The sequence below is a fragment of the Acanthochromis polyacanthus genome, chromosome 14 (assembly GCF_021347895.1).
Source record: "Acanthochromis polyacanthus isolate Apoly-LR-REF ecotype Palm Island chromosome 14, KAUST_Apoly_ChrSc, whole genome shotgun sequence".
Taxonomy (NCBI): Eukaryota; Metazoa; Chordata; class Actinopteri; family Pomacentridae; genus Acanthochromis; species Acanthochromis polyacanthus.
The window spans coordinates 13863909-13879056 of NC_067126.1; the positions used below are offsets into that span (position 1 = coordinate 13863909).

At 37.1% G+C, this 15148-nt stretch overlaps 1 protein-coding gene across 1 annotated transcript; it reads right to left on the reverse strand.

The window, feature by feature from the left end:
- Positions 1 to 693: 693 nt before the first annotated feature.
- On the reverse strand, positions 694 to 12770 carry c14h2orf76 (chromosome 14 C2orf76 homolog). The gene is made up of 5 exons (XM_022221810.2): positions 12532 to 12770; positions 10294 to 10344; positions 8277 to 8314; positions 3041 to 3122; positions 694 to 1058 (listed from the first exon to the last, which is right to left on the reverse strand). Exons 1-5 carry the CDS (start codon positions 12659 to 12661, stop codon positions 982 to 984), a joined length of 378 nt encoding a protein of 125 aa, XP_022077502.1. The 5' UTR covers positions 12662 to 12770; the 3' UTR covers positions 694 to 981.
- Between the last annotated feature and the right edge of the window lie 2378 nt (positions 12771 to 15148).

Here is a 15148-nt window from a genome sequence, read left to right on the forward strand (position 1 = left end):
AATTGGCTCAGAGGACTCACCAGCTGTAGTCAATTATAATCACTCACAAGAAGAGGAAATTAATTTGATTACCCCAGCTTTCTACATCATCATTAAAACTGATAACTCAAGTTGATGTTTATATGTTTTTGACCCAGCAGATTGTCATTTTCCCAGAAGACTGATAATAAATGTATGAAATAATCAAATTGGATGATTGTTTTTTTGTGATAACATCATAAAATTCATACTGAAACAGACAGGAAAACAATAGGAGGCGTAACAGTACTGGCTTAATGTGATGACAGTGTTTTCTTCCCATTAGAAGACAAGCAGCTGAACTGTGTACCAGTTACAGACACTGAAGAGGTGACTGCTCTGCACCCAAATGCAAAGAATTAAAAGCCTAACCAAGTTGTAATAATGTCCTGAATAATGTTTTCAAAGTATAAGAGGAGAGACTGGCCTTCAACTTAGAAGGCCAGTCTTTTGAAACTAGCATTTCAAAAGAAATGCTAGTTTTGGTCACTGAGCTGAACTTTCAAATTTGAAGGTGCTGTTAAAGGTCACTCCAAGGTTTTTCACAGAGTGATTGTATCAAGGCAAAAGAGCAAAACTGCTGTAATGATTAACACCTAGTGACATTTAATACATTGTATCAAATATTACTTTGTTATACCCATTATTAAAATCACAAAAAACACAAAATTCAAATTCAGCTGATACAAAATTTTATTCAACATATTTTCAAACATTAACAATAAATTAATGTCCATGATTAAAATTACCAGAAGGAACAGTTGAGATAGAAACTAAAAAAGGCATACTCATCAGGTGGATCAGCTTCAACTTAAAAAAAAAAAAAACAATCCCTCAAATGAAAAATTTACAATGCAAACATGATGGCACCATGAGATGTTTTTTTGTTGTTGTTCCTAGCTTGCTTAACCTTTGACTTCTGTCCTTTAAGGATATCCTCTGCTATTTAAAAAAATTCTGTGGTCACCAGGCTGTTTTTGGGTTTGCCCTGTAGAGACTGTAATCTTCTTCCCTGAAGAAGGCCACTTCCGTTTCATTGGCTGAAAAGACAAACACAAATATGTTACAGTTAACAGTGTGATTTAACTTAACTACCAGCAGCACTTATTAAGCTCCTAATGTTATCTAATTAACAGAAGCATTATTTGGAAATTATTTTTAATGGATTTACATGAACTTATATTATTACTGTTTTCTTGGATTAATGTCAAAAATATAGAGGGCTCTTTGGTAAGAGATATAAAAATAGTATTCATAATTATGCTTTCACTAAGGTATGAACACCTGTAACTATGAATCATGCTTTAATTAGCTTCGAATTAGCCCTTTATATAAAACACAACACTATAGAAAGACTATATTTAAAATACAGTGCAAACAAAAGTAAATACACCTGTGATTGCTGAAACAAAACTGAGTATTTTCAAATTAATTCAAATGCATGAACATGGATGTATAATGAGCTGTGAACAGAACCGTTTTGACCTGTGGGCTTTAGCTTATGAAAATCTGACATTAGAATGTCATATTTTACTCTTCTCAAACTCAGGTGTTGGCCACACATCAGTTTTAATGATGTGAGCTTCAGTAATTGAGGGACTAGTGGCTTCTCATGTGATGTTATGTGTTAATGGAACGTGTACATTCAAGCTTCAGAAAACACCCAGGGTTATCCTCTATACCTCTAAATTGCATTGTTGTGCATGAACTTTTGTCCCACCTAACACCATCTCAGCTTGTGGGAAACACTGGGATGTGACGACACATCAAACATTACGCATTTATTGCACAGTGCACAGCCAAAGAACATATGGGAACAAAAATTTTGCTGTTAGAGCATCAGTGTTCAGAAATAAACATTAAAAAAAAGCACAGTGTCTCCAATAAACTTGTCCTGTGTCATGACAGCTGTGGCCACCAGAGCAGCATCTTTCAGCACCTGGAAGCAATAAACTGAAGCAGTGAGGAGTCAGAGATAATAATCAAGTTTAACAATGCTTAAAATGAAGAAGATGGGCTACACCTTACTTTAAGTCCCAGATCATGTTTATGAAAGAACTCATTAAATGCACAAAACATTTATCTGCACCTTGATTCCTGTTTACATTAAGTCATTTCCATGTAGTGTTAAGAAATTACCTGTGTCTGGAAACTGACAAAGAATGTTATGCCTAAAATATATTGAACAGCACCAAAAATCACCGTAAAAAGGCTTGTGAGAATACTTAAATCAAAAAGTTTGGCACACAAGTGCAACCAGCAGAAAAAGTCAGTCTGAAGCCCCGCTTACAAGCCAAGCTAAATGGCTATTTGTTCATCCCTACACATTTCACAGACTTAGGATTAACATCTAGTAAAAAATCTGATGTTGTACCAACTTTCTTATAGTTGTAAGAACAAAGGGAAAGTTCTCAGATATACTGCTCTTCTGTAAAGCTGCAATCATGATATTAAAAAAAAAAATTCCAAATCCTTTGTGCATACAAAAAATACATGCGCTTGCACAATTTGAGAAATCAATTGTTAAAGCAGAGTTTAAGCATAAACCACTAAGACAGCATAATTTCCAGATGGTTCCATAGTGGTCTCTTTCATTAGTACATTGTGCAAGAAAAGCAATTTTTATAAAAATATAGAATAAAAGAAGCAAAAAAGTTTGGTTTTCTAGCGCAAACATTGTGCAAATAAATGAGTCCATGTGGACAATTGGATGTTAATGTGATGCTGTGGTGATTGCCTATAGCACCCTGCAGGAAAAATCTTAGCCTATATTTGTTTACATTTCTTAAAAAGTGGCTATACTAAAAGTACATATTAACTAACTAGTAGTTCCTGTCTGCTATGCACTCATAGAAGTAAGACCACTGAATGTCTTTGATACTAAACGAAAAACATAAAAGTTACAGAAGCAGAAGTAGTTTGTTTATCCTACATTTTCTAAGTGGATTTTTTAAAGTTTGAGTTAAATTAAGTAAGGTTTAGGTCAGTGACTTCTTAATGGACAGCAACTGCAAACTCTTACCAACACCAGCAGTTCTAAGGGTTTGGTCATCTTGCAGAATGAGTTTGTCATCATCATACAAACTCATTACCAGCTCATTCGTCTGAAAAAAAACAAAACATGTAAATTGAAATTTTAGTTAAAAAAAAAGTTTTATTTTCAAAAATTTATGAAACATACAGTCACAATGACATGAGATTGTAACTTGTTATCATACAGATGATTTGCAGCTCATTTCAGACACCCAGAATTCTAAAAAATTTGTCTTATCCTTGGCACATTTATCCGAAGGCAGGATCAATAGTATATTGAACTGGTGGTTCATGCTCTAATTTATATGCAACTGATATTCATCACAACATGTGACACTTGTAAAGTCAAACAAATTTTAATGTCAGACAAAGATAACCCAAGAAAACATAAAATGTAGTTTTTAAAACCATGACTTCCTTTATTGAAGGAAACGTTCTACCTGCACTAAAACCTACCTCTGATTACACTAATAAGAAGGACCCTAGGGCTGAGAGGCAGATGTGACAAGAAGGAGTTCATAATTCATCTATATATTTACATTTTAATTAAGGTTGTTTATTTCATTTTCCAGAGATGTACTGCAGTTTTGCGCATTATTTTGTACTTAAAAGTTCTTTGTTCTTGATAGTTGTAGATTAATAAAATAAATAAATGAGGCTTGTGAAAAGAATGCTACCATAGTGTGTTTGTTGCTTTCTTCTCACAATTACAACTTTATAAAAAAAAGCTGGACTATAACCTACCTCTAACAAGAAGTACACGACAAGATGTATTTCATAACTCACTTATAACTCATTGACTCTTTTTAAAAGGTTATATAATTTCCGAGAGGTTTAATATTTGTTGCATGTTTTTGTACTTAAAAATTCCTTTCTGTTGTATAGTTCAACAAATACTAAAGGACAAAGTATTGTAAAACAGTAAAATGTTCTGCCTGTAATTCATATCTTTGAATTGAAGCATTAAGGGACCAAAAAAGAAGCTATTTTATTCGTTATATTTTTTTAATTAATCGGCCAATTAATTGGTTATCAGAAATTTTTCTGCCAAATATCGGCATCGGCCTCAAAAAAGTCTATATTGGTCAGGCCCTAAATAAAATATTTCTTGTTGCTGCTAATTAAACCCTAAATCAACAGCTCAGAATCAAATGACAGAGCACTACTGCATCATGTTAAGCATTTTTGTCATCTGTTTTGCCTTTACTGCAGTAAACAGTACAGTAAGAATTATGGCTGAAATATTCTGCTTTATTTTTTATTGTTTTTGGAAATTCTGTTTTCATTCCATTAAGAAATAAGCAGATGCACAATTTCTTACAAACCTTCATTGCAAACTGTTTTTCACTTTTGTAAACGAGCATGTAGAAATAAGAAAAAAATAGAACACATGCATACACACCAGCAAAAGAAACAAACAGAACAAACAAAAAACCCTAACCCTACACCAATTTTGATTCCTAAAACCTCCATGCTACACTATATTGCCAAAAGTATTCGCTCACCAATTCAAATACTCAGAATCAGGTGTTCCAATCACTTCCATGGCCACAGGTGTATAAAATCAAGCATCTAGGCATGCAGACTGTTTTTACAAACATTTGTGAAAGAATGGGTCACTCTCAGGAGCTCAGTGAATTCCAGCGTGGAACTGTGATAGGATGCCACCTGTGCAACAAATCCAGTCGTGACATTTCCTCGCTGAAAATATTCCACAGTCAACTTTCAGCTGTATTATAAGAAAGTGGAAGTGTGTGGGAATGACAGCAACTCAGCCACGTAAACTGACAGAGCAGGATCAGCGGATGCTGAGGCGCATAGTGCCAAGAGGTCGCCAACTTTCTGCAGAGCCAATCACTACAGATCTTCAAACTTCATATGGCCTTCAGATTAGCTCAAGAACATGAACAGAGCTTCATGGAATGGGTTTCCATGGTCGAACAGCTGCATCCAAGCCATACATCACCAAGTGCAATGCAAAGCATCGGATGCAGTGGTGTAAAGCACGCCACCACTGGACTCTAGAGCAGTGGAGACGCCTTCTCTGGAGTGACGAATCGCGCTTCTCCATCTGGCAATCTGATGTACGAGTCTGGGTTTGGTGGTTGCCAGGAGAACGATACTTGTCAGACTGTATTGTGCCAAGTGTAAAGTTTGGTGGAGGGGGGATTATGGTGTGGGCTTGATTTTCAGGAGCTGGGCTTGGCCCCTTAGTTCCAGTGAAAGGAACTCTGAATGCTTCAGCATACCAAGACATTTTGGACAATTCCATGCTCCCAACTTCATGGGAACAGTTTGGAGCTGGCCCCTTCCTCTTCCAACATGACTGTGCACCAGTGCACAAGGCAAGGTCCATAAAGACATGGATGTCAGAGTCTGGTGTGGATGAACTTGACTGGCCTGCACAGACGCCTGACCTCAACCCGATAGAACACCTATAGGATGAATTAGAGTGGAGACTGAGAGCCAGGCCTCACAAATGCGCTTCTGGAAAAATGGTCATAAATTCCCATAAACACACTCCTAAACCCTGTGGACAGCCTTCCCAGAAGAGTTGAAGCTGTCATAGCTGCAAAGGGTCGACCGACATCATATTGAACCCTATGAATTAGGAATGGGATGTCACTTGCGTTCATATGCGAGTCAAGGTAGGTGAGTGAATACTTCTGGCAATATAGTGTATCTCTAATCATCTTCCAGAAGCTGTGAATCCGAGGGCACCCCCAAAACACATGAAAATGGTTTGCCCCCAAATTTCCACATCCTCTCCAGCAAGCAGCCTGCCTTTCCCTGAATTGTTTCTGAGCTGGTGTTATAAAGAATCAGACCATATTTTAACTCTCTCCAAGACAGTGAAGTGATTGTTTCCACTGCTTGTCATTCAGATCTTCCCATTCCTCCAATGACATGATAAAGTTTTCCTCTCTTTCCCATATGTCTTTTATGTGGGATGTATTCAGCCCATTTAACTCTTCGAGCTCTTTACATAGTTTGGGGATTGTTCTGAAGCATGTGTCTGTCCTATAAGCTGAGATAAAAACGCCTAATATACCATGTCCAGATCTTGATTCTTCCAAGACTGGTTTATTTAGTATTTTGTCAATACGGTGTCTCAACTGCAGAAACCCAAAGAGATCCTGCCTGGCCAAGACGTACTGTTCACTCAATTCTTGGAAGCTTTTAAGTGAGGATGTTCCAAAGAAGTCTAGACATAAACTTGACCATGCTTCTGCCATGATTTGAAGGTTGCATTAAGGCTAACTTAAATAAAATTTGGGTCATAAGCCACTCAACTGATCACAGAATATGGCTTCCTTGGATTCAAGGATTTAGCGACTTAAAATCAAGTTTTAAGTGAGAGGTCTTATCATGGGTTAGGGTTTTCTCCCAGGTGGTGTTTCAGCTTGCTACCTCCAATAATAGCCTGTAGTGAGACCTTGGGTGACAGCTGGAATTCAACTGACTTCCATAGTACCAAGAAGCCAGGTGTAACAGGTCAAATTAACTCCCTGGCCAAAATATACAAGGGTATAAACTGGCCTAGACCAAAGTATACCCGAGGGCATACTCTGGCCTAGGCCAGTTCATACCACCCTCAGCCAAAGCCTATCCCAGGGTATACTCTGGCCTAGGCCAGTACATACCCCTCGAGGCCAGCCTATACCCGCTGACACATGAAGATTAAGCATGGTAAACTCTTGATTGTTAAATTATGCAAGTTTTTTTTTTACACAAAGAGGTATGCTCAGCTAGCAAATCATTATGAAAGAACATAATTAGAATGTCCTTGAGCTAATTCCAATGAAAAAAGTTCAAATGAAAAAAAAACCTAAATTGCATGCTAAGACAAAATAAGGATTGGCTGTTGTTAATTTGAATTGTTGTTATAACTGATTTCAATACAATATTTATTTACCATCTTTGTATTGTGCTTATATTAAGCTAGGCTTGATTTCCTGTCCAGTATCTGTGCACTGCTTAATCCTCATTTGGGTGGTGGTGGTGCTGGAGTCTATCCCAGCTCACTTGTGGTGAAAGCAGGGGACACCTGTACAGGGAACAGTCATACTGTCTACTTCCCTAATAGCGTATTGGTCTCTGAGGCACTGACTGGGTGTTAATTAAAAACTAATAGTTAGGATTTGTGAGCGTTCAATTTATACCCTGATACTGATCCAAACTCTGTGTTTGTGGTAGCCTAGCCCACTGTCTCCCAGGTGGGAGAGACAGTGGGCTGGGCAGGGCCTGTACAACAGAATATCATATGCCAACATCGCTATGTTGCGTTCTCCTGACAGCAAGACTCATTTGCCTAGTCAGGCAAAGGCACTATAAAGAGTGCAAACAGGAGGGGACTGATAGGACACCCCTTCCAACACCTGCAATCCAGTTTAAAGGATCCAGATAGAGAGCCTTTTATTTTTATTCTTGCTGTCGGTATATTGTAAAGAGCTTTTAACGTTTGTATGAAGGTTGCATGGAACTGAAACTTGTGCAATGTGTTATAAAAAATGAGCAGTATACAGAGTCAAAAGCTTTTTCTGTTTTTGTTGTATAAATGTCATGTTTTTAGGTATAATTTGTGCTTGTACATTATTTAATTGAGATTTTATCGGTCCCATTTCTTTGGCAGGGTTTGGGTCCAAGGTATATCCCAGCTGTCTCAGGGTGAAGATTCAACTGAACAGGTCACCAGTCTATCACAGGACTACACAGGGAGACAGACTAGTAGAAGCAACTGTGCAGAGTTATAGCTAAGCCATTTTAATGTCTTACTTACATGGGGAAAAAAATCTAAATATGTCAGTTTGATACACAGAGCTTTTGGGGGTTAAATCAATGACTGGGGAGAGACTACCCTCTCCATGTACACTTCTAGGTTACTTAATTTTTGCTGCAGTCCTTTCAGCCATATGCAATATTGGGCAATATTGGGGCGTACCAGGCTGTATTGTTTCATTATGAAAAGACTTAATTATTTTTCCATTAAACAATACTACTGTACCTACTGTAATCCCACCTGATTTTATCCTGCCACTTTCTGTCTGTGCTAGTGTCTAGTAGTGGCATCTGTCAATAGACCAGTGAAATATTATTTTCATCAATAAAAGCTGCATACTAGAGATACATTTATACCTCTGCATGTTTCAAATTGATTTCTTTATGTACATCTGGCCTGCAGACACACGCCTTGTTTCTGGCCTTGCAGTGTGACAGATGGATACCTTTGCTCCATGAGCTTGGTGGATAATCTTCATTTTGTCTGAAAGTACAAGGTAACAAAATCAGATGCAGTGCAGGGGTTTTGGTACATGCCACATACACATACAAGAAATCACAATTACCTCTAACACACAACATTATATACACTTTTAGCTGCCAATCTTTACAAGCAGGTATTATTTTGTCTCTCTCTCTTCCTCTATTCCAGTATATCAGAATAAATACAGTTTAATTACAGTTTTTCTCAATTGATAAGACACTAAATTCCATTCACTGCACACAGCCATCAACTGACTGCACACATTCCTCAAAAACAGGACACTGCTGTTCAAATTTTGGACACTATTCATGGTTTGCACATAGTTTTCAAAACTCTTGCACTCTTTTTTTGCTCATTTGAACACACTTTTTCACTCATAGCACACATTTTTCAAAGAGTGAACAGCAGAATTGGGACACTGTTCCAACACTGCTGTCACAATTAAGATACAACAGGTCAAAACTGAAAACACTTTTGCCAATGAATAAAATCTGCTGGGAAGCAGCATTAGCTGTTCAGAATGTGTTGAGGTCAGCAGATAGTAAGGATGGTGCATAAAGCTGGGCTTGCGCTAGCCGATCGCCACAGCGCCATTGGCACATCACCCCGCCGGATGGCGCAGTCAAAAAGCAACAAAAAAGGGTTCGACTTACTTTTTCTTCGAAATGCCCGAGCGATAATATAAGAAAAACAAACTTTTTCTCTTGGCAGGCGTCGGAAATGTTTGGAGCCACCCGAATCTTGATCACCATCCAGCAAAACGATGTGCCAATGGCGCCATGGCGCATCGGCTAGCGCAAGCCCAGTAAAGTAAATTGTTTCAGGTTTGTTGTGGTATATTTTACATGGTATGTAAATGTAGCTTGTCACTTCAGTGACATTTCTATACTGGAACAATGCAAGCAGTCACAAATGTTCTGAGAATACTGTAAAAAAAAAAAATCTAATGTATAATTCTGCTTCACAAGTGCTAGTAAAATTACAGAAAGTGCATATGACTGACTTTTTCTCTATTTTGTGTGCATTTGTTCCAGAGAGTTTTTCAGTTGGATTCTGATGATGCACATGAATACATCTGGGACAATGCTAGTTTTCAAAGAGGACTATTGATTTGGGAATGGTTCAATATGAACCCCCAAGTTATTGTGGTTTTCTGCCTCCATATTCCCCCATTCTGAATCCTATAGAAGAATTCTTCTCTACATGGAGGTGGAAGGTATATGAGCTGCCGCTCATATACCTTTGGGAAAATCTCTGGTGATGTTTCCGTTGATGCAGGTCAGGGCTGGATCAGACACACTAGGGCTTTCTTTCCAGAGAAAACACAGCTTGTGATGTTGATGAGGTCCTGTGGCCTGACCAGGCTGAGAGAATTGATGCAGAGGTGGTGTAAATATTTCTGTACTGTACAGTGCTGTATTTTTTTTGTCCAACATTATTTTTATTTTGAAATGTACAGTCAGGCACTGCAGTGCCCCCCCTCTGATTTATTTATAGGCTGTATTTGTGTTTAAGTTGTCATTTTTGAGGACTGTATCATTTTTTTACACTTGGTGTGAAAACACAGTGAGTTTTGCTTCATGTGTCTTGATTTTGAAAATAAAGTTCAGATTTTGACAATAAAGTGCGCTTTTGACACAAGTGTGCAGTGCTTTGTGAATTGTTTTTAAATTTAAAAAATAGTGTGCAGTGTGTTGGGAAATGTGTGCTATTTTTCAGGAACAGTGTCTTATCAATTGAGAAAAACTGTAATATACTGGATACAGTATGAAAAACAAATACAAAGAAGATAGGAAATGTTTGTTAAAAAGTCTTACAGGTCTAATAGCCTTTTAAAAACAGCTCAGACTTCTGCAGGTACAATATCTGATTCCATAATCAGACATAGCAGTGCATTACATAATTAATTGTAATTTACTTTGAAAAACTGAGTATTCACAAAACCTTCGATTGGTAAAAATCAAGTCAGACATACGTACCATAAGCATATTTCCTGAATGGAAGTGGAAGTCCTGGTTTTGTAGCAATATCTGGAAGAAATTGTCATCTTTATCAAGACTTTATTCTGTAAATCCTTTGCACTGTTGGTAACACATTAGCAGCAAGTACAGTTGCCTTTGCTTTAGTAATTAGGAATACTATGACCTGGATGTCTGAGAATCTTTAGAAATATGCCCCTTTTCAGATGTGGGATCCGTAACTTCATTGATCTGTTAAAGTGACAGCAACCTATCATTTAGACAGAGGTCATTTTTATGTTAATGTTCCTCAAGGTTTCATTCAGACATACCCACCACAATTAGACAATATACCAAGTAATGTATAATGCTTAATAACACAATGACAAGACAAAATCTAAGCTAAGTGCAGCTCATGAAACATTAACAGTATAGTTTTTGATAAAACAATGACATTGACAGTTCAGGACTTAACCTGAAAACAGATGAGATGGAACAATTGATTTAAAAGCAGCTGATAAACTGTGAGTCTGTGTGACCGCTCACCTGCCTGGGGCGTAAATAAAATACCCAGTGTAACTCTCTATCAGATCTTGATCGACTCCATCTGAATGCAAGAAAAATTTATAATTGCTGTTGGTCTGTGCACAACTCCCTCACTTTGTAGACGCGTGTATTGATCCTAGTGACATTTAATACACTCCCAATTGGAACAACAGACTAAACTGTAATTCTGTGTGTGACGACTCACTCGTCTTGCTGATGGAAACTGATCAACTCATGAAATGATGATCAGACAGACAACAATGCAAAATAATGTGCAAATTATGGTATTTCCAAATAATAAAATAAAAAATAGTAAAAATAAACAACATCTTTACAAAACGCTGACACGGGGAACATTTAGAAGACTTTAGAAGGTTTTGTCTACAGTCTTTGTATGTAATGTGCATTACACAAATGCCTGACTGGCAAAAATGTATCCAGGTAGCAGTGACACTTTATATCAGGATATGCAAGCAGTCATTAGCGAATCATATTCATATATTCTGGCACCAAATATTTGACACCCTAGATACTGTGTTTATCATAAGAGTTGATCCTGATCCCATTACAGTTCTATTAATCTAATAGGTTTTCCTACCAGCTGAAGTCTGAGAATTGTCCTCAACAAAGCAACAGGTTCTGGCCTCTGCAACACTTTTGGCTAGATGTTGAATTATATTCAAGTGGAAACAAGAACTTTGCTGACTCTTTTGATAAGTCTTGGAAGCCAGTTATTAAATAACTGAATAAGGATACAATCCAGCCAAATTATTACTAGTAATAGTATTTAATTTAATATTTTTGTTTTACAATTGCTCTCAGTAATTGCATTACTTATGATTTGCCTGAGGGGTGTTTGCTTTAATGTCAAACTGAAAACTGTTTAGATTTACTGTATAGAAAGGACCCCACTGTATAAATTCAATGCAACAATAACTAGTAGACTGTTGATCACTGGGATTCATATAGCTTAAATTTTCTCAATACTTCACATGTCCACCTTTATTCTTGATGACAGACTCGATCCTCATCAGCATAGAGGATGCCCTATTTCTGAAGAGATGTTCTGTCACTCTTCAGAGCCATTTTTTCAGCTGCTTTTGCTGATGTTGTTCTGCCTTTCTCTTTAAAATACCTCAGAAGTGTTCTGTTTGATTACTCGATTTGCTAAATAAATTTCATCTCACAATATCTTTTGACCTCACAAAGTCCCATATGTAAGCACTATCTAGCCACTGCAGTAGTCCTGACCTTATCTTGGTCTCTGCTGACCATGGAATGTGCTCCCAATATTAACCAAGTTCCTTTTCACGTTATTCAACAAAATGTAATTTTGCAAATTTCTACCCCAGTGCAAAGGTACTGCTGTTCACAATGAGTCAGCTCATTTTAGAACCATGTTCATGCAATTAGACTAACTGAAAATCACATATGTAGTCAGCATAGTTTCAAGGATCACTAGTTATCTAATTTGTGTTTCACACAGACGTCTTCACTTTTTTGGAACTTTGTTTTCAATTTATGCTTATGATTGTTTACCCTACTGGATGAAGTCACTTCCGAAACAGATGCCAACTAATGAAACGCGTGAAAAATCATTTTTATCATTCAGTGATGTTGATACACGACCAATTGAGTTATCAAACTGATAGTTCGTTTTAAAAATGCATGCCAATACAAAGTGCGTTAAATTTCATTGCTAAATGTACTCACCAACTCTTACGAATTCAATGAAGTCCTGTACCGTTTGGTCTAAACTGACTCCATGAAACACAATAGGCTTGAAGTTCCTGTGCTCGAAGGACCTCACCAGACGAACAGTAACCACAGCTTCTCCGTCCATATCAGCTGCTGCTATCTTTTAATGTCACAATTCGGTACAACGCTGGGTGCGCTTGGCGAACCGACACACTGGCGAGGATCAGCCAACAACTTTCAGCGAATGGCGAACAGATTCACCCTAAAAGCTCAGTACTGCCACCTGCTGTATGGAGGTGTGTAGAACACCGACAGACAGTTACTTCCTGCCTATTGACTATGGAACGCAGTTTCATTCAATGTGAAACAAATACATTTATAAAAGTTCCTACAAAGTAAAAAGGGTTATGAAATAAATAGTGAAATACTTAAATCATCTGATATATATAAATACAAGACTTATCAGTAATTGCTTCTTTTCTTAAAGGTTTCCAAATTCAATGGCTTTTTGATTAAGGCTAATATGTAATATGTACATTGCACTCTTACAGTTGGTGCGTTTTTCCTGCGTGTTTTGACCAGAGAAAATAAGACAATTGGCATCCCATTTAATACTGTGATATTTTACAGTTGGCGTGAATTACATCACACTGGGCTAACTAAGCTTGCTGATCAAAGCCTGATAAGACTTAAATGTACCAATGTTAAGCAAATGATGCGTGTGTTGTGTTTCAGGCACATGTGACCAAGCTGAAGTGTACTGTCGAAAGTAGACTGAAACCTTTTATTTTGATGTGTCCTGTTTAAAAGATCCAAATAATTTGATCACTGGATCATCAAATGCTCTCACAATCTGCACAATGGTTGTTATTGTGATGCCAAGTGTTCTTTGTTACTGTAGACTGGCCCCCACTGTGTGCAGCACCATACATGTGGGTTGAGTCTCATCATCTTCATTTTTGCTGAAAAGACTACTCAAGTACTGAGTAACCGTTTGATTGTACTGTCTGATTTATTTTGTAGAAATGATATGATCAGACAGACAACAATGCAAATTAGACTCCCAGTCTCTGAGGTGTGTGAGGACATTTATTCTTGTTATTGTGTGTTTCAAACCGACTCTGTTACTAATAGACTTGTCAGGGAGGTATTTTTTATACTGGGTTGTAAAACTCACCTCTAAAAACTTTCATTCGCCCTCTCTCCTCCCCACAGTCTCAATCACTTAGATCTCTCCTTTTTAATTCCTTTTTTCATCAATCATTCTCCTTATTCCCTGTTCAATTTGCTAACTTTGTCTTATTTCAACCTGGCTGCAGTAGAGCCTCTGCTTGATAATCTTTTACTTTAATTCTGTCTCTGTGTGTGGTACATGCTGTCAAATTTAAAACTTTTTTTGCAAGCAGTTCCTGTGGATTCTCTAACTTACAATTGTTATTCACTCTTAACTCCTCCGTTTCATTCTTCTCCCATGTCTGCTTTATTTGTATAAGATATGTCGATTTGTTTTTGGCTTTCGTAAGCTTTCAAATTATGGTATTTCCAAATAATAAAATTTAAAAATAGTAAAAATAAACAACATATTTACAAAACGACAAGTTAAGGCACGAGAAAGACATATTTCCAAATCTCAGTTTTTCACAACTTAAAGCTTTTGAAACAAAAACCTGTAGTAGGGTAGCGTTTGTATGTTTGAACAGTGCAAACTACTTCCAGTGACAAGATATATTCACTATGTGTATATATATATATATATATATATATATATATATATATATATATATATATATATATATATATAAATTTAAAATATATATATATATATATATATATTGATATTTTTAATTGCCCCCTGGGGACAAATAAATTTTTCTGAATCTCAATCTGAATACCGCATGCTCACAGACTGTACGTGCAATGCTGTAAACAGAACACAAAAGTTGAAGATATCCATGCTAATGCTATGCTATTGTTGTCAGACTCTGATGCAAGATCAGATTTCTCCAAAATGCCACGTTTTTTTCATTCCATGTCTGCTTCGTGTGTACAGTTTGTGTCACTATGCCACCACAGTTCATATGAGGTCATGTGATTGGTGAAATGGAGTCACGTGATTATTGTTGCTTCGTCTGATTGGTGAAACGCAGTTATGTGGTAGATCCACTGGGCTATCTCTCTGGCAAAATAAAGCATATCTAATGCCACAACTAAAGTAGCACCCAGCGTAACCCAGTGTTATGGAGTAAGAGTCACATTTCCTCTTCAGAAATCTACTCAAGTAAGAGTAAAAAGTATGGCAGAGAAAATCTACTCGCAGAAGTACATTTTTCCCAAAACGTTACTCAACTAAATGTAACAGAGTAAATGTAACTCGTTATTACCCACCTCTGGTGAGGAACATCGATCATCTAACTCCGCCAAGGAACGTGGTGGAGTTATGTGACGATCGGTACACTGTAAGAAATGACTGTGAAATTCACAGTAAGTTACTGTGTATCTGTAAAGTAAGTTACTGTGATTTTTTAAAAAGTAAAATACTGTATAATAAGCAGTAATTTGCGAAATACTGTATATATCACGGTAGTAAACACAATACTGTAAAAATTTACAGCAGACTAAGGTCTACTGTAGT

Bases quoted from the DNA above. Each gene is read 5' to 3' on its own strand.
- c14h2orf76 (XM_022221810.2), bottom strand. From the start codon at position 12,661: ATGGACGGAGAAGCTGTGGTTACTGTTCGTCTGGTGAGGTCCTTCGAG. The intron at 10,345-12,531 runs GTGAGTACATTT...AATTTCTTCCAG, and splicing joins CATTGAATTCGTAAGAGTTG to ATATTGCTACAAAACCAGGA. The intron at 3,123-8,276 runs GTATCCATCTGT...GTTTTTTTTCAG, and splicing joins ACCAAGCTCATGGAGCAAAG to ACGAATGAGCTGGTAATGAG.